Below are 19,935 nucleotides of genomic sequence, written 5' to 3'. Positions count from 1 at the left end.
ATAGCTCCTTTGATGAAATCCCTCACCCATGGATGGTGAGCCAAAGATCGAAAGTCTGACACTCGGACTATAGTTGACAGGGCCGCCACCTGCCTTTTTAGGGTGTTGGGGGCTAAGCCCCGCTCAATGCCTGATTGGAGAAATTCAAGGATTGCAATTAGCGAGGCTTGCTTTGGATCACAGTGGCGGGCCGAACAAAAGCTGCAGAAAGCTGCCCATGTTGCCTGGTATATCCGCACTGTTGATGGCCGACGAGCCGCCTGCATAGTCGCAATGACCGTGTCCGGTAGATGTTGCTGCGTTAGTCGTTCCCGCTCACACGCCAGGCGGCTAATTGGAACCATTGAGGCTCCGGGTGACAAATGGACCCCTGAGTGAGGGAGACCAGGCGATCCGGAATCCTCCAAGGAGGGGACACTGAGAGAGCAACCAGGTCTGCGAACCACGGCCGGCAGGGCCAATATGGAGCCACTATGATGACTTCGGCCCTCTCCCGGATTATTTTGTCCAGCACCCGTTGTAGTAGACACGTCGGGGGAAATGCATACAGTAGCCCTTTGGGCCATGGCGACAAGAGGGCGTTGATTTTTTCTGCCCTCGGTGTTGGGAACCGGGAATAAAATCTCACCAGCTGCATGTTGGCTTGAGACGCAAACAGGTCCACCAGAGGAGTCCCGAAACGTTGACTTATCAGATGAAATACTCCGGGATCCAGTCTCCACTCTCCGGGGTCCAGGGTAGATCTGCTCAGCCAGTCTGCCTGAACGTTGCTGGTCCCGGCTATATGTTCCGCCGATAGTGAGGCTAAACGGGCTCCGCCCAGTTGAAAAGGGCCGCTGACTCGACCATTAAACGAAGAGACTTCGTTCCCCCTTGATGATTCAAGTGGGCCCTGGTAGCCACATTGTTGGTTAAGACCAACACATGTTTGCCCAGAACCCAAGGGAGGAAAGCCTGAAGAGCCAGAAAGACTGCCCTGAGCTCCAAATAGTTGATGTTGATTGGGCTCAGATCTTCCGGAGACCAAAGACCCTGGGCCATGTGTAGTCCCATGTGGGGCCCCCAACCGGACAGACTGGCATCCGTTGTGAGGATTAGGCGGTCCTGGTTGCAGAAGAGGGACCCGTTGCCCAAGGCAGGGGAAGTCCACCAGCTCAACGATACCTTGACTGAAGAAGGGAGTCGCACTGATCTTTGTGAGTGACTCAGTTTGGCCTTTTGCCATGGAAGAAGGAACCATTGAAGGACCCTGAGATGATGACGGGCCCAAGGCACAATGCCGATAGTTGAAACAAGGGTGCCCAGGAGCTTGGAAAGGAATGCGAGAGACACCCGTTGTTGGTGTCGAAGATGCAAGATCAATTGTCGGATGTTTGCCATCCTTTCCGGAGATAAAGTCACAGTCCCTGTGGAGGTGTCTATCATGGAACCCAGGTGTAACAGCCTGGCTGTTGGAAGAAGATGACTTTTTTCCTCGTTGATCGTGAACCCATGGGATTCCAACGTCTGTCTGGTGACTGCCAAATCTGCCAGCGCCCTCTGAGAGGATCTGGACAGGATAATAAGATCGTCCAGGTATGCTAGAATCCGAATTCCCTGGGATCTGATATGTGCAGTCAATACGTCGAGCAACTTTGTAAAAGTGCGAGGGGCCGAAGACAGGCCGAACAGCATTGCCCTGTACTGGTAGTGAGAGCCTTCCAGGGCGAACCGGAGAAATCTCCGATGAGACTGCAGGATTGGCACATGCAAGTAGGCCTCTTTCAAGTCTATGGATGTTAATAGATCCTGCTTTCAGATTGCGGCCAAGATGGTTTGAAGCGAATGCAGTCGGAATCGCCGCTATTTGATGTAAGTATTGAGGTGCTTTAAATTGAGGATCATGCGCACCCCTCCCGATGTTTTTGGTACAAGGAAGACCCTTGAATAAAAGCTGGTACCTATTTCGTGCCTGGGCACTTCCTCTATTGCCCGTATCTCCAAGAGATGGGCTACCTCCTGCTGAAGCTGTGACCTCTTCAGGGGGTCCCGCTGAACTGGGCACTGAACATAACGGTATGGTGGGGGCTGGAGGAACTCCAAGCGCAAGCCCTGGGAGACAGTTGCTAACGCCCACCTGTCGGAAGACGTAGTCCGCCATGCGGCCTCGAAAAACCGAAGTTTTCCTCCCAGGGGTCGTTGAAAAGAGTCACTTAGGGCGCTTGAAGCCCCTCTGGTTGCCACGAAAGGGACGCCTCGACTGTTGATACCCTCTCTGGCGATCCTGGAAGGGCGTTCTATCTCCTCGGAACGTGTTGGAATTATACTGGGCTTGGGAATAGGGTCTTGTATTTTGACCCGCTGGAGCAGAAGAGTCCCACCGAAAGGACGGCCTGCATTGGTAGGGAGTATAGCGACGCTCCTGGCGCCTGTAGGCTCTGGGGAGGGACTTTCTCTTATCCTTGTCTTCCACAAGGACTGGATCTAACGCTTCCCCAAAAAGCTTTTCCCCTTGAAAGGGTGCCGAGGCCAGGTTCCATTTAGACTTCAGGTCTGCTGGCCAGCTTCGCAGCCAGAGTAGGCGCCTTGATGACAGTGTGGCCGCCATACTCCTGGCCGAAAATTTGGCCGCATGCAGAGTGGCGTCCGCTGAAAACTCTGCTGCTGCCAACAGCTTCCCAAGATCCTGCCGCAAGTGACCCTCATCTGGTCCAAGTCTGGCCTGCATCTCTTGCAGCCATACGATAGATGCTCTCGTGAAAAAGGAAGCAGCCGCCGCTGCTCAAAATCCCCAGCTTGCCATCTGGTGTGTTTTGCGTATCAACACCTCTGCCTTTCTGTCCTCAGGCTTTAGGCTATCGCCTGTCTCAGATGGCACTAAGGACTTGGAAATCAGCTGCATGACAGGCTGATCTATAGGAGGGAACTCCAGTAATTTTTCTACCTCCTCATCAAATGTGTAGAATCTTCGCTCTACTGCAGAGGGGCCCTGAGCGGCAGCTGGATGTTGCCAGGGTCTTTTAACACTCTGCTGGATAATATCAGAGGATGGAATGTGCTCTGACTCAGGCTGGGGTTCCTTAAAGAGGACTGTAGCTGGTTTGGTCCCATCTGTGGTGTCTGTTGATTTTCCAGGACCTGGCAAGTCTACAGTCTGTTTGGCCTTATGAAGCAATACCCTGAAAGTTGAGGCTTTAAAGAGCCCAGCCGCCACAGGCTGTTCCGGTGGTGTCTCATCATCAGACAGCTCATAGTCTTTTTCAGTTTCCTCTAAAGGGTTTGCTTCCTCAGCCCAAGACCCCAATCCTGAGGGGGGCGGTGCGCACCACAGGTTTTTTGATTGCACCTGGCGAGGCTGCTGTGTAACTTGTTGCACCCCCGCCGCCATCCCCTGAGTGTAGGCATTATTAATTAAATCCTGAACCGAAGGGGACATCTGAGGCCAAGTATCTGGCTGAGGTCTAAGCCCTGCAGAAGGCCAAGTCTCAGGTGGACTTCGAAGCCCCGCTGCTGTTGGCGTGAAGGTGGCTGAGAGTCCCTGGCCGCTCCTTAGAGACTGACTTGCTGACCCTGGCCTAGGTTGGATAGGACCAGGAGAAGGGAGCACCTGAGGCATAGTTGGCATTTGCCTGTCTGGAGACCAATCGTGGTCTGACAGCACCTCTGCTGGTCTTATAGCAGGATTAAGAGTTGATGTGTCCCTGGCCAGGGGCAAATATTGCGCAGACAGAGGAGAAATGGTCAAGGGGGTGTGAAGGGCCGCCTCCAACCTCTTTTCCAAGGCTTGAATCCGCTTTTCAGCTTCCTTAAGCGAGGAAGAGGAGTGCTGGGCCTTGGCCTTATCCTTGGACCTAGCTTTGGCCTTGGGAACCGTGCTAGGAGAGGGCAGTTTCACTGGAAGTGATTGATCTTCCATTGTACTCACAGATTAGAAATCGCTGACAGCTTTCTCCACCGAGATTGAGCACAAAATGGCGATCCGACACCCCTGGGCCTTGCGCATGCGCAGAGTAGCCCAGCTTCTGTTGTTCGCGCCCAGCAATCTTACTCCCAGGGCAATCTGCCTCTTCACAGCCAGCCCCGCTCCTCTGACAGCTCTTCTTAGCAATTTCGCCAAATCGGCGATCCAGGAAGCAGCGGCAGCTTTTTTTCGCCCCGCCAAACAGCTGAGAGGCGCTGGCGCTCAGCCAGCTTTTTCAAAACAACGCTTCTGGGGAATCGGAGCTTCCCCCAAGCCTCCCAGTGGGGGGGCGGACCCCCCCACGTTCGGCTCGCAGCCGGGTCTGGCCTTGGAGGCCAGGGACCCCAGGCTGTGTCGCTCCTCGCTTGGGGTGGTACCCGCTGAGGGAAGGGGCCCCTGAAGAGAAAAATGGTGGGGGAGTGCCCACGGAGGGCAGAGACCCCTTACAGGAACACTTGTTCTCACCTGTAGAAACAGAAGAAAAAACATTAAAACGGTAAAAAAAAAAATTAAAATAATTACATAATTAATTAATTTAATCAATTTTAATCAATTTTAATTAAACCATATATGTTCAAATAACACAAGGTAACTCAGAAGAAAAACTCAAACGTCTCTACACTTAGACTGAGTTTTTAAAACTGGCTCATGGGGGCTGCTAAGGGGGCGGTGCCAGTTAATTAATTATTTAAATTAACTCAGTCTCTACCAATAGGATTGGTTAACAACCAATGATGGACTCTCCTTCCAGAGTCAATGGAGAATGAATTATCCCATTGCTAAAAATATTTTTTTCATTAGGCTACAAATATACATACCTGTCCAGACTCACATGAATTTGCTCGTTTGTTCTGAAGTTCTGCCAGAGATATATCAATCCTCCTAACGACCAAGCAGATAAGTATCAATAAGCTATGTGGAAAAAAATAGCTACAACACATACTAAATTACACAAAATATACTTAAATAATGCAACTTCTGCGGATCTATTTTTTTTTAAATCTCTGAGTCCATGTTGGTCATGGTGCAGGAATACATTTAGACCATTCTGAACAAGAATAGAAAGAGTAGGATATAACTAGATTATAGACATAATTAGGAAGAGCCAGAGAATGAGCCAAGAAATGGCTCATTTCTTAGTAGAAAAGACAGATACCACACACTGGATATATCTTAAGTATGCAGAATTATTTGTTGTTTTGTCAACCAAAATGAATTTTATGAATTGAATAAATTTACCTTACCTGTGAATCTCTGGATCCAAATGTCTTTTAACTTCATTTGCCCCTGCTATATCTTGTATTTTTGAGAAGCGTTCATTTAAAGTTAAGTCAGAAGATTTAAAATAATTTGCTGTGAAGATAATGAAGAAAAAAAGCTTATTCTACAAGCAGTAGTATCATTAGCAAATAAAATATCCACTCTGAAGATAGTAAAATCTAAACCCTTATAAGTTTTAAGGCCATACATTCCTTAATAAATTTATATACTCATAATTTATTTCAATATAGCCTTCAAAATCTCAAGGGTTCCATATAGGTTTTACTACTTAGGCAGCCAGATCAAAGTGCAGAACAATTAAATTGAGATATACTTCAGTTAACATTCTCTCAAATAAAACGTGTGTGTGTGTGTGTGTGCCACCTTAGTGCCAATAGTGTTTTTAAAAGTATTAATTTGATCTATATATGCATATATAAAGTCATCATATGTGAACTTCAATTGTTTTAAAAAAACCTCCCACCACTTCTAATTTAAAAAGTGACATAGTCTTTCTTGATTTTTTTTGTATTAATCTCACACTACTTTACAGCTGCAACAGCTGCAACATTTCACATGTCTTGAATTACCTTGTTTAATGACATACAAAATATTTTGAATATTAGACAGTGATAATACCACAAAAAACAGGATGTTTTTAAATTTCTATAACCACCTTTAACTTGGTGGATAATTGTGATGATTTCCTGAGCAAATTCTTTTGATGGGTTTTGTTCTACCTTCTGTGCCACAGATTTTATATGTTCAAATACAGGATGAAAACTTTCAGGTTTTTTATCCACAGCTACTAGGTCACATGATGTCTGCCTCTCCGTGATATGACTAGAAGCTCCCCTGGAATAAATTTAGGAAAGTTTAAAAAATATTGTCTGTTAAAAGAACATTTAAATATTTGAATAAAACAGCAAGAGAGATTAAAAAAGGGAAGTGAAGACTAATCCACATACAAAGATGGAGAAAGGTAGGAATATTGATAATTCAATATACACATGTATATTCATATTTAGAACATTTCACTGTTCTTACTGCACTCATACTTAATTTCATATATAAAATGCAATTTTTTGCATCCTCATGCACAATACAAAGGCATAAAGTATTTGTGGTGCAGAAGTACAGCTGCTTAGTCTTACTCCATATACACAGCATATATGTAAAATAGTGATACAGTGAGTCTCCAGCTTAGATATAAAAATGCTGTTTTGTTTTTATAACATCATTAAACAGCCAATCAGATTTGTGTATTTGTGATACCTAATCCTACTTTCAGCTCATCAAATAGCAGGTGATCATAACAGTCAGATCTATCTAATCTTTTATGTATGGCAGAAATCAGCTGTGTTTCATTTTGCCATAATCACATATGATGTCAGACTGCCCACAACTTGAACTTCTAGATAAAAATGATCCTTGGTTCCATTTGATGAAAAAGATAGTTTTATTAGAGAGCAAGCATATTGCAGCATTGCATAGCCAGAACTGAAAATCGCACTCCAAAATACCTGAGTTCTTCTCTTTACTGTCTCTCATTGTCCACTTTAGTATACTTTAGTGTACTGTAACCAATTAAGTCCATGCAAGATATTTTCACAATGGTCAGTTCAAATGCAGGTTGGTATGCAGACCCCTCATTCTTCCAGCTTGATAACCTTGAGGCAGCCTCTCAATAAAGTACAGTTTCTACTTTCTATTTCCTAAACATTTCCCCACCATTCCCTCCCCACATTTCATGGCAGTCTGTCACCAACACACAGTGAACTTTCAAATCAGCAAAACGCTAAATATTGTTTGCTAACCATTTACATGTTATTGCAAAGAAAACAACCAGGATGTAACAAATCTTAACTCAACTTAAGGAAGAGTGTACAGTACTTTCTGTACTGTAAAAATCCATGAAAATTATTATAGGGCTACAAAAGTTTCCTCTTCCAGATAATTGGCTTTGAATGGTTTCTCAATTGCTACCGTGTTTCCCCGATAGTAAGACCCCCCCGATTGTAAGACATATGGGGGGTTTCAGGGGGGTTGGCTAATATAAGCCATACCCCGAAAGTAAGACATATGTCTTACTTTCGGGGAAACACGGGGGTATTGCGGGGGGGGGGGGAGCCCGATGACCAGCGCCGTCCTTCGCCACCGCCTCTTCCCCGGCTTGGCAAAGCGAAGGACGGCGCTGGTCCCCGCTAAGCCTTCTGCGCCTGACTCGGCGAGGCGAGAGGGAAGAAGGAGAAAGGTTTTGATGCCGAATGCTAATTCAGCAGTGGATTCGTCTGCTCAGCTATATAGGTTGGGTCTGTACAACCCAGTATTTCAAAAGAAATATCTCCCGATCCAAATTGCTTTTGAGCAGACCGGATTCGTGAGTGCCGGTGCATCCGCTCAGGTGGGGAAAAAATAAATAAATGTTAAGGCGCGGAAGGTAATCCGATCGGTTTGAGAGCCGGCTTCTCCTTCGCGCGCCCTGAATTCGCTTCGCCTCGCCTCGCCTCCCTCAGCCACCTGCGCTCTGCATATGCCTCCGAGGTGCAGACCCCCTTCGGGCACGCCGGGTTTCCCAGAGGCTGACAGCCCAGCCTCTCGTTAACCCGGCTGCCAACGGGAGGGCAGCCAGTTGCGAGCACAGTGGAGGGAGGCGGAGGGAGGGGAGAGGGAGCCCGCCTCCTCCTTCCCCGAGGTTGGACGGCGGTAGAGGTTCTGCAGGCGGCAGCGACGGGATCATTTCGGGACTGGGCGGGCTGCTCTGTTGCTTATTTCCCAGCCGCTACTGGAAGGGCCCGGGCAATGCCCCCAACCGCAGGCGCAGAAGGCGCAGAAGGCTTAGCGGGGACCAGCGCCGTCCTTCGCTTTGCCAAGCCGGGGAAGAGGCGGTGGCAGCGAGGCGAAGGACGGCGCTCCCCTCCGCTTGGCTCGCTTCGGACCAGCGCCGTCCTTCGCCTTGCCGCGGCGCCACTGCCTCTTCCCCGGCTTGGCAAAGCGAAGGACGGCGCTGGTCCCCGCTAAGCCTTCTGCGCCTGACTCGGCGAGGCGAGAGGGAAGAAGGAGAAGCGCAAGTGGATGCGGAGCGCCCGGGAGGCATTTATCCGCCCGGGAGGCATTTATCCATCCTTCGCTTTGACGGCGCTGGTCCGCCCGCTCGGCTCGCTTCGGACCAGCGCCGTCAAAGCGAAGGACGGATAAATGCCTCCCGGGCGGATAAATGCCTCCCGGGCGCTCCGCATCCACTTGCGCTTCTCCTTCTTCCCTCTCGCCTCGCCGAGTCAGGCGCAGAAGGCTTAGCTGGGACCAGCGCCGTCCTTCGGTTTGAGAGCCGGCTTCTCCTTCGCGCGCCCTGAATTCGGGGCTGGGGGTGGGTGGACGCCTAACGCCGCCCGCCCGGAGGAGAAGAGACCTCGCCCGGGCCAAAGCCCGAAGACGAGCCGGCCCCGGTGCCCAGGACAATATAAGACATACCCCCAAAGTAAGACACAGTGGGGCTTTGGGGGGTAAAAAGATAGTAAGACACTGCCTTACTATCGGGGAAACACGGTAGCTCTAGAACCAACACCAAGAGAAGAGAGGGAAAAAACATTTTCTCAGATATCATGGAGAAACAAATGAAGGAAAGGACTGGGAAAAGGGTGCTATTTAAACCATGCTTCAGGCAGTAATTTAAATTTGGCCAACTGTTCTGCAGCAATATTTTGGGGCAGCAAAAGCCTGTGAACAGATACAGAAAATCACTGCAGCTTTACACAGTGGCTCTACTTCAATCATATTCTAAAGAACAAAATGTTATATTATGAAATATATCAATTGATGAATAATTGGATATATTAAATTCTCTAAATCACTTATGTCACAAAAAGTAATATTTAAATTAGAAAAAAAGAAAGTTAAGAGTAGCTAACAATTATTATTTAGGTTACCCAGAGCAAGTTAATTAGTATATAGGTATATCGGCTGTCCATAATCTCTGCCCACTACAACTACAATTCAATAGAATGCCAAATGAAAATTCCACTCTTTCCTGTTATTAATGGAAATGGAAGCTGACACAGGGTTGGCCTAAGATTATTGAGGTAGAATTGTCAGTGGCGGTCTAAAATTATAAATGGATGAAAGACTACCATATTTTTTGGAGTAAAAGATGCACCAAAGTATAAAACGCACCTAGATTTTAGAAGTGGAAAACAAAGAAAAAGTATTCTGAACCAAATGGTGTAGTAATATATTTAGTATATTACTATACTAATATATAATTTAATAAAATACCAGTGTAGCAGAATACTTTTCGCAAACATGTATACTTTTTACAACCGTGTACACTTTTTACAAACTTCAAACTTGACAAATTTAAGACTTATGGACTTCAAGTCCCAGAATTTCTCCTCCAGTCATGCTAGATGGGGTAATAAAACAACCCCAATGGGGTGGGCAAAGGGTCTATAAAACCTGCAGGGTCCTGGGTGCCCCCACTTTTGTGAAAAATATGTCATTTTGGGGGCATTTTTGTTTTCTTCCAGTCCCCAGGAGTTCACTGCAGACTTCCCACCCTTTGCCTAACCCATTTTTGCAAAGAAAAATGGGAGAAAAATGGCCTGTTTTTTGCAAAAATTGGAACATTTTTGCAAAAAAAAAAAAAAAACCCAGCACCCAGGAGCTCTCTGCAGGCTTTCCTGTTCACCCAATTTTTTTGAAAAATTAGCTCATTTTTTGCAAAAAATGGATCTGGGGCGGGGCTTAAGGACAGCAAAAATTGCTGTATTTGGTGTATAAGACGCATTGACATTTTCACCCTCTTTTAGGGGGGGGAGGTGCATCTTACTCTGAAAAATATGATAATCAAATGACACTTAGCTATAACCATCACTCTGTTCTCTTTAATTTCAAGATCTACATCCTTTAAGCTTTATTGTCATCTTTCCCTTATGTAATGAATGATACACCAAGCAAGTTCAATCTTTGTACAGTAGTGCTTAAACATTCGTGTACTCTTTTGAATTTTCAATATTGTTGCATAAATATGACCTAAAATATTATTTGTTTTAAGCACCACTATAATTATCTTATACTTTCAATAGGCTAAGACTTCAACTGCCAACATTTCATGTCTATGTAGTTTGTTTGCTATGTAGCGGCTGGCCTAACTCCAGAGACTAGATATGACAAAAATTGTTTTAAAAAATATAGAGGGATATTTTAAGGTATAGCTGTGAGACACTTCCTCCCCAAACTACAGAATAAAAAGGCAACATATAGAGATTGAAAACCTGTGACCAATTACAACTTTCAGTATCTCTTCACATTTATCCTGTAAGCTAGGCACTGCTTAGGATCAATATATTTAAAGCTATGGATTCACCACTCTTCATCTAATAATATACACAATTTCAGTGAGGTGTGCTACTTGATAAAAGCATATCTGAACATACAAGTTTAAAACATGCTTAAAGCAACCACAAATCAGTCTCTGAAATTATACAAACTAGGAAAATATTGGTCGTCCAGTTATGATTATATAAACTGATTACAGACATGATTCAGTTTCACAAAATAAACCATTAAAGGTCAAGTTAATTCAAGCAAATTATAATTATATGCCATTTTTCTTCTTTTAGGTGATTATTTAAAATTACTTTCAATCCTGAAAACTACTTTCAGGATGCACTACACAAAGCAGCTTTATTTTATCGATTTCTCATTTTAACTACAGCCCCTTGCACTGGAGATATTCATGGAGATAAAGGGAAGAAATGTCCCATGATATTCGGATTTTCAGGAAGCCGGTGAGACAATGGAGCAAGAGGCTACTGTAATTCTTTGAATCAATCAACTCAACAGTAGTAGTACCTTGGTATTCAACTGTTTTGAAACTCATCGAATTTGGTACTACACATTTTGACATGAAAAATTTGTCCCAGTATTCACACCTGCATTGGCTGCCGATCAATTTCCGGTCACAATTCAAAGTGTTGGTTATGACCTTTAAAGCCCTTCATGGCACTGGACCAGAATATCTCCGAGACCGCACGAATCCCAGCGACCGATTAGGTCCCACAGAGTGGGCCTTCTCCGGGTCCCGTCAACTAAACAATGTCGGTTGGCGGGCCCCAGGGGAAGAGCCTTCTCTGTGGCGGCCCCGACCCTCTGGAACCAACTCCCCCCGGAGATTAGAACTGCCCCTACTCTCCCTGCCTTCCGTAAACTCCTTAAAACCCACCTTTGTCGTCAGGCATGGGGGAACTGAAACACCTCCCCCGGGCATGTACAATTTATGTATGGTATGTTTGAGTGTGTGTTTGTTAGCAAAATGGGGTTCTTTTAAATATTTTAAATTATATTTGGATTTGTTATAAATTGTTGTGTTGTGCTGTGAGCCGCCCCGAGTCTGCAGAGAGGGGCGGCATACAAATCTAAATAATAAATAAATAAATAAATAAATAAATAAATAAATAAATTGTTTGGTGCTCAATGCAGAAACCAGAACTTGCTAGTGCAGCTGCCTTGTGATTCACTACATCAGGGTTGTCAAACTCAATTTCACTGAGGGCTGGATCAGCCTAATGATTGCTCTCAATGACCAGTAGCTGCTTTGCTGCAACTAGGTGGGCATGATTGGGTGAACATGGCCGGCTAGACAGTTCACTCGGCATGGTTGGGTCAGGAAGGAACAAATCACACTAGCTAAGTCAATGTGGGGACAATTTGGTGCCCCACAAGCTCACCTCTCCAAACTGCAGGGAGTGCACACATGCACACACATACAACACATTCCAGGTTTGGGGACTTTTACCCACAGAGGAAGGAGAGGGCCTTCTCCCCAAGCCCAGGCATGACTGGCAGATTGTAAACTCAGATGTGGATAAAAGTCTCCAAGCTTAAAATGGGGTGTGCATGCCAAAAGAGACATTCTTCTTCCAATTCCAGACATCATTGGCTTTTCCTTGTCTGGTGCCTCTTCCCAGCAAAGCAGAAGGTGGAGGACAATGCTGCGTGTGGAATCATGGAAGAGAAAGTTTGCAGGGAGCAATTTCCTTCAAGTCCAACTTCTGCCTTGACTAATCTCTGGAGAGCAAGAGGCGGTGGCTTCAAAGCAGTGCTCCCCAGTCCTGCACGAGAGAGGCTGGCCCTTTTCGAAAGGGAATCCCCATTTCCAATTGTATGTGGTAAGGATGCTGGCTTGTTGGGACAGCCTCCCCACATGTAGCACCCTGCTACCCACTCCTCCTCTACCAGAGGTCTTTCAATATTATTATTATTAGATTTATATGCCGCCCCTCTCCAAGGACTTGGAGCAGCTCACAACAAAATACAATGTCACAAATCCAATATATTAAAAACACATTTAAAACCCATTATTAAAACCATACAACTCAAACAGACCATATACAATTCTATCATAGCCTTAGCATAGCCTAGGGGCAACTCAGTTACCCCATGCCTGGTGATATAGGTGGGTTTTGAGTAGCTTACAAAAGGCAAGGAGGGTGGGGGCGGTTCTAATCTCCGGGGGGAGTTGATTCCAGAGAACTGGGGCCACCAGAGAAGGCTCTTCCCCTGGGCCCCGCCAGACAACATTGTTTAGTCGACGGGAGCCAGAGCAGGCCGAGTCTGTCGGACCTTATCAAACGCTGAGATTCATGTGGCAGAAGACGGTCCTGAAGGTATTCTGGCCCAATGCCATGTAGGGCTTTATAGGTCATTAACAACACTTTGAATTGTGACCGGATACTGATCGGCAACCAGTGCAGGCCATGTAGTGTTGCTGAGACATGGGCAAATCTGGGAAGCCCCATGATAGCTCTCGCGGCCACATTTTCAGAGGTAGCCCCATGTAGAGAGCGTTGCAGTAGTCGAATCTCGAGGTGATGAGGGCATGAGCGACTGTGAGCAATGGCTCCCTGTCCAGATAGGGCCGCAACTAGTGCACCCGGCAAACCTGGGCAAACGCCCTCTTCGCCATAGCTGAAAGATGGTGTTCTAATATTAGCTGTGGATCGAGGAGGACACCCAAGTTGCGGACCCTCTCCGAGGGGGGCAATAATTCCCCCCCAGGGTAATGGACAGACAGATGGAATTGTCCTTGAGAGGCAAAACCCAAAGCCACTCCGTCTTGTCAGGGTTGAGTTTGAGCTTGTTGGCACCCATCCAGACCCCAACAGCCTCCAGGCACCGGCACATCACTTTGTACTGATGATATCTCACCCTATGCCTTTGGATGGTCCCACCCAGCGGTTTCATGTAGATATTGAATATCAGGGAGGAGAGGACTGACCCCTGTGGCACCCCACAAATGAGACCTCGAGGTCAACCTCTGACCCCCATTAACACCGACTGCGACCGACCAGGGAGGTAGGAGGAGAACCACTGAATAACAGTGCCTCCCATTCCCAACCCCTCCAGTCGGCGCAGAAGGATACCATGGTTGATGGTATCGAAAGCTGCTGAGAGGTCAAGAAGCGCCAGGACAGAGAACAAGCCCCTGTCCCTGGCCTGCCAGAGATCATCCATCAATATCATTTCATATAGGTAGCTTTCCAGTCTTTTCTTAATAACTTCCAGTGACGAAACACCTGTGACACTTATTCAGTTATTTGTATTTACAAAAAAAATCAAATGCAAATAAAAGGCCCAGATTTCAGCAATGGGGGGAGGGCAGGGGCTGCTGAATCCCATGGTGGAACCATTTTCACAGCAGCAGGAAAGCTATGAAGAAGGCGGGAGCATTATCTCAGCGAATGAAAATACTGGAAGGAGAGGACCTTAAGGCATCTACCTTATATGGCTTGGAGAAACAGGCAGATGCCCTCAGAGAGAGGGGTCCTGAAAGTATCCTGACCCCATCCTGTTCCTAGCCTTCCAAATGACTGGGAATTGTTTCCTCTCTAACTGGACCCTCACAACGTCCGGGCACTGGGTGATAACCTGAATGACACTGCCTGACCAACCAGGCATAGTAAAAGAGGACAGTGTGTGGGTGATTGGCTGATCAGGACTGGTGTCTTGCTGCTCCTTTTTGATATTTCCCTGATACTATGAAAAGAAACATCTCCATCTCAACCCAAACAGGGAGGTTACGGCCCACCTGGGTCTGGACAGGGCTTAATTTTTGTAGACCAAACCTCACCTTCTCCAAATGTTGCTGTATACTGTTAGGGGAGAGAAGGGCTGAGCCTTCTCAAAAACCTTCCCACAACCGCCAAATAAGCATAAGATCAGGTTTGTTTGGGGGAAGAGAGCCCCTGGGCATCAGCCAGTAGCAGATTAAGGCTCACTGGTGCACTAAGCACTGACAAATCTTGGTGGCCCCCTTCTAGTTTTATCAATTTTTTTTACAGATCTTCATTTGGTTTTTTTTCTTCTTTCTCAACTTTGTGTTGCCCCCTTTGGGTCTGGTGCCCTAAGCACGTGCTTAGTCTGCTTAATAGTTAATACACATTGGCATCAGCCCAACAAACAGTTGATAAAGGCCGAGCAGAAAGGGGTCTTGTGTGGGACATCGGCTACCTTTCCACTGACTTCTTGGCAAGCAGCTGTCAGCCATCTTTGGTGTGCTGGGTTGGAAAAAGATTGGGGAGCGACTTATGGAGGATAAGGAAAGCTGACACATCCTTTTGAGATTATGGTATGGGAAAGTTGAGAGAGTTCAAATCTGCATTTGCATTAAAAGCTCTGTGGATGCTGGCAAAAAGTGGATATTTGACACCTCCCCTAAGGAGATTCACTTCCCTCGTGCCCTTCCCCCCCCCCTTTCAACTTAGCGCTGCCGCTGCTCCTTACTCCTCTGATATGCTGGCAGCCAAGCATAGAGCCGGTGCTGTTTCTTCCCAACCCGACACGTTCAAATCTAGAAGAGAAATCTGTGAGGCTTCCTGGAGCCCAGAGGGGCTGATCCACTCTTCCCAAGAACAACTACCCTGCCACCTTCCAGCTCCACCACTGCTGCTCAGTCCAGCCTCCACCGGCAGATCCTGGGACAACCTGCTCACCCTGCCCACCCTCCCTGGCTTGCCTGCTTTGCTCACAGCCTTTTAGAGACTGAGTCCTAACTCAGCCAGTGAGGGAAGAGGCACAGAACCATCATAGCTTTGATCCATGTAGCCTAGCTGGGAGGCTGCCGGCCAATGAGCAGCCAGAAGGCCAATGAACTATATCTGCTGCTCGGCACCACCAGACCCCCATACTTGCCACCTCCTGTGTGCATGCTCAAGGGAAGCTCCTGGCCAATTTGCGGTGGGTGGGGCCTGGTCCCTCACCATTTCCAGAGCGACCCTGTGGACTAGATCTAAACACATTGAGGGCCGGATCTGGCCTACAGGTTTTGACTGACACCTATGCACACCATTATTCCTCATGAGAAACACTTGCTTGGTACTCATAGTTTTTGGTACCCATTCTACCTCCCGGAACTAATTAATGATGAGTACTGAAGTACCACTGTACTGACCTAAATTATCAAAATGATTATGTTCCTTTTAATAATTTGTTAAAATAAAATAAATAAAATATAATTAAGAGATATTACCTGTATTTATGTATTCTTTTCTTCATATCCACTTTGACAGTGAGTTTCTCTTTCCTAGCATGAACATCTGAACTACGAGTATCATGCTGGTAGTTGCTGGAAAAATCTATTCTTTCCCTAAAATCCACATCTTTCTGCATTCGTTCTTTTTCATTTTGATCTAAGGATTTCACACATGAATTGTGGCCTTTCCCTGAATTATATTTCACTGCCACTTCAGTATGAGGCTGTCCCATTCGGCTTGCCCTATCATTGCTATAATGATCTGAATATTTACTATTCCAAATTCCTTTACAGTAGCTGTATTTCTCATCCAACTTGACATATTTCTCTGCTTTTCCATCAGAGGAGTATTTTCCTCCAATTGGATGTCTATGATGTTTATGAGAATACTCATAGGTAACCTTAGCTTCACAATTATTACTGTATTCAATTTCACCATGCCATTGATCTTCAAGATTTCTTTGTTCCTTTTTCTGACTGGAAGAAGAATAGTTTTGCTTCCATTTGGAACTGCTTGCAGATTCTCTATCATACCTCTCCATTTCATTCACCTTTTTAGAGCTGGGCCCATATTCTCTGTAATCACGGTCAGGATACCTGTGTTGATATAAAGTAATTTATACTTGCAGTAAGAAAGAAAATGAGAAGTTATGTATGCAGAATGCTGGTAAACTCAGTTGTTAGGTAGAATGTGTCACCCCGTAATGCCTCAAGCCACCAAAAGAGGGGAAATTATGATCTTGAATATGCTAGTCACCAACAGGATTTATATAAAGGAAACAGTATTCCTCTAACAACAGCAGCCCACAATTAAACTATATTTTTATTGTTACAGAAAATAATTTTCTGGCCAGAATTCTTGAACTATTAGGGAAAATTGTTTTCACTTGAGGCTTTATACCACTAAAAAAACAATTAAAATTGGGCAATTTCTCTACCTCTTCTTGGAAGAACTCCATGGTGTACATTCATTAGAAAATCTTCGAGATGACTGAATGTATTCGTCTTCTTTTAATTGGTGATGCCTCAAGTCATTTTCATTCCACTTTCTTTCAAACTTACATAAAGTCTTTAATGGCCTATGATATGTCTTCATTTCTTTTGTGTTTCCAACAGCTCGAGTATCTTCATGCATTTCTCTGACATGTACTTTAGAGGGATAAAATGACTGGTGCTCTTTGTGAGACATTTCTAAATATCTGGAATTAAACTGATTTCTTTGGATTCTTTCATTTCTTTCAGGTGAATATGTTCTAAAAGATTTATGATTATCAATGTCTTCTGAAGGGTTTCTTTTCAGAGAAGGGGAATATGACCCGGATTCATGAAGTCGATGATAGATTGTTTCATGTGGTATATATCTGGGATTGGTTTGCCCATGTTTTGGCTCTTCCATTCTCCAAGATATAAGTTTCTTTGAGTCTTTTTGGAAAATCTTATATTCAGAATCATAATCAATGTGATAATGCCTTTGTCTATTATATTCCTGTGCTCTGAAGACTGGTGATAAAGATCTACATGAAAACACATAAATATAGAATTAAATTCAATTGCTGCAATATATATTATGTCAGTAGGTTTGGGAGTCTGACAAAGTAGCATAAAATATTGTTCTACGTTACCTATAGGAGGTTATTATATTTCATATGTTGAATTTTTTTTAAAAAAATTGCAAGTCAAACAAGATGCTTCACTTTTTTGTTGGTTAAATTGAGGGGAAATGAAACAAAACTGCAGCATACCGACTAACTACTTCTAGAAATTATTCACATGAAGTGCAGCAAATTTTAAGTGCTGCAGAAAACTACTTTTTCTGTTCCGTCACCAGCTATATTCCAAAATGTAAACCATGTTATGACAACTATATTCTCAGTAGGGAATATTATATTCCATTCTTACCTTTAAGAGGATTTCTCACTCTAAAATCCTGAAAACATTTACTTCAAGATATAATTTCAATAATTAAGAATAATATTTCTCAGATAATCATTTAATGCTGCTGTCTTTTATTAAATTAAGGATAACTTGTATGAGCAATAGAAAAAAAAATTACTATTTACCTTTGTTTCCATCGTGGTGATCTTGACCGTGATCTAACCATCTTTCCATATACTTGTAAGCTGTCTTCGTTGAACTATTAGAAAAAATATAAATGATGTAATATGTACTGTAACTGTTAATACTTTAATGTTTACCAGAATATATATTTTTTAAAGTATTTAATTTATAAATACAGTGGTACCTCTACTCACTAACTTACTTTGTTCCGTGACCAGGTTCTTAAGTAGAAAAGTTTGTAAAAAGAAGCAATTTTCCCCATAGGAATCTATGTAAAAGCAAATAATGTGTGTGATTGGGGAAACCACAGGGAGGGTGGAGGCCCTGTTTCCTTCCAAGAGATTCCTAGATAGGCCCCTTGGAGGCTTCTCCCCATCTTTTCCGGCCCTGTTTCCTCCCAGGAGATTCCTAGAGAGGCCCCACGGAGGCTTCTCCCCACCTTTTCCGGCCCTGTTTCCTCCCAGGAGATTCCTAGAGAGGCCTCATGGAGGCTTCTCCCTGCCTTTTCCAGTTACAGTTTCGGAGGCTTGGGTTTGTAAGTGGAAAATGGTTCTTGAGAAGAGGCAAAAAAAATCTTGAACACTCAGTTCTTATCTAGAAAAATTCATAAGTAGAGGCGCTCTTAGGTAGAGGTACCACTGTAATTAAGATAATAAGAATGAAAAGCTACAACAGAAAACAACCTCATATTTTACCTAAAATAGAATTTTTGATAATTTGCTGTATTTTTAAAAAGAATTTTAAAAAATTCTACAATAATTTATTTTCTAAAGAAAAAACATGCTCACAAAAAAGTAGGATAGAAGTCTAAATTATATCACTCCCTATATCACTGAAGTGATGTAACCAGAGATTAGCAGATTAATGCTTGGCATCCTGCTGGCATTCTGTCATGGGAAAGTGTGGTAGTGGTGGGAACAAATGGGCAATTTGCTGAAAATTTGCGGAAAATTGGGAGGAGGGAATTGAGAGTTGAGGAAGAATAGCATGGAATCTGGTTCATGCTGGATCATTGGCATTTTCAAGGCTGTTTGCTTTGAGTATGAAATTTCACCAGCCCAAACACCTCAGAGTTTACCATATTATTATGGCAGTGCTGGATTGGCTATGCTCATACAGAAACCAGGAATTTTAGCTCTGTATTGACATGTGGTAATTTTAGATTCCACTTGACTCTCTTGTAATCAGCATCCTTAGTAAAATGCCTTTTCACTTCAAAGGGAGTCAAGAATTTTCCTGGGTAGGTTTGACATTAAGTGAAATCTGCATTTGTTGTCAACCTGGAGGAGGCATCACCTCTATTGTCGGGATTGTGCATGCAATGGCAGGTGCAGAGGATGGAGCTGTAAGAATTGGAGGAGGAGGAAAAAGAGATGAGCAGAGAGCATGGGCAAGCTAATTGTATGATGGAACCACCATCAAATTTATGTTGGGAGCTTTCGAAAACCTCAAGCCAAACGAAGGGCTAGCCTGAGCCTTTCAACCAAACAGCCACTCGCGACCTGTGACCAATGGGGTGGCTGCATACACCACAGCAGGCAACAACAACAATAATAATAATAATAATTTATTAGATTTGTATGCCGCCCCTCTCCGAGAACTGGGGGCGGCTCATAACAATAAATGTACAAATCCAATATCTAAAAACACAATTTAAAAACCCTTATTAATAAAATAATCACACAACCCTATTATTATTATTATTATTATTATTATTATTATTATTATTATTATTTATTAACAGGCAATGCCGGAGATGGACCCATGACTGCAGTGGCCACAGCAGCAACATCTGGAGGGGTCGTCCAGTGTGCGGCTCTTATGGGACCCCACCACTGGATGTGAAATTTGACAGCAATCCCCAGCAAATAGAGTTCTTCCTAACCCAAATCTGGACCTACATGTAGAAATGTGGTCCTGAAATAGCTATAAAGGGCAGCTCATGTCACCATAGTCCTGGAAGAAACTACAGTGAAGTGGATGGTCATCCTCCACAATGGTAACATGCTGGAGCTGAGAAATTTCAACTGCTTCAGGCAAAGCACTTCAAAAACCCGCTGACCAAGAAGCTAGAAACCATATCAAGGACATCAGAAAATTTGGAGGGGGAATTGACAGTTGACGAGGAACAGAGACATTTGGAATCCGG

General features: G+C 44.5%; 1 protein-coding gene across 8 annotated transcripts in view; it reads right to left on the bottom strand.

Moving 5' to 3' along the window:
* Positions 1–19,935, bottom strand: part of BCLAF3 (BCLAF1 and THRAP3 family member 3) — a 70,770-nt gene that overhangs the window by 35,471 nt on the left and 15,364 nt on the right. For 7 of the 8 annotated variants that reach the window (XR_011559027.1, XR_011559028.1, XM_070750730.1 and 4 more), the window contains exons 2-7: positions 17,789–17,862; positions 16,667–17,242; positions 15,726–16,325; positions 5,877–6,055; positions 5,185–5,293; positions 4,759–4,822 (exon numbers count right to left, since the gene is read on the bottom strand). Coding sequence is in view for 6 of the 8 variants with exons in the window: in XM_070750730.1 (XP_070606831.1) it covers positions 4,759–4,822; positions 5,185–5,293; positions 5,877–6,055; positions 15,726–16,325; positions 16,667–17,242; positions 17,789–17,829 (1,569 nt within the window). In the remaining 2 variants the exon portion in view is untranslated. The remainder of the gene's footprint in view (positions 1–4,758; positions 4,823–5,184; positions 5,294–5,876; positions 6,056–15,725; positions 16,326–16,666; positions 17,243–17,788; positions 17,863–19,935) is intronic. The other variant, XM_070750735.1, reaches the window with a different exon arrangement.

Source organism: Erythrolamprus reginae, chromosome 4, assembly GCF_031021105.1.
Source record: "Erythrolamprus reginae isolate rEryReg1 chromosome 4, rEryReg1.hap1, whole genome shotgun sequence".
Classification (NCBI taxonomy): domain Eukaryota; kingdom Metazoa; phylum Chordata; class Lepidosauria; order Squamata; family Dipsadidae; genus Erythrolamprus; species Erythrolamprus reginae.
The sequence above is the reverse complement of the archived record's forward strand: the minus strand, read 5'-3'. Positions and strand labels throughout refer to the sequence as shown.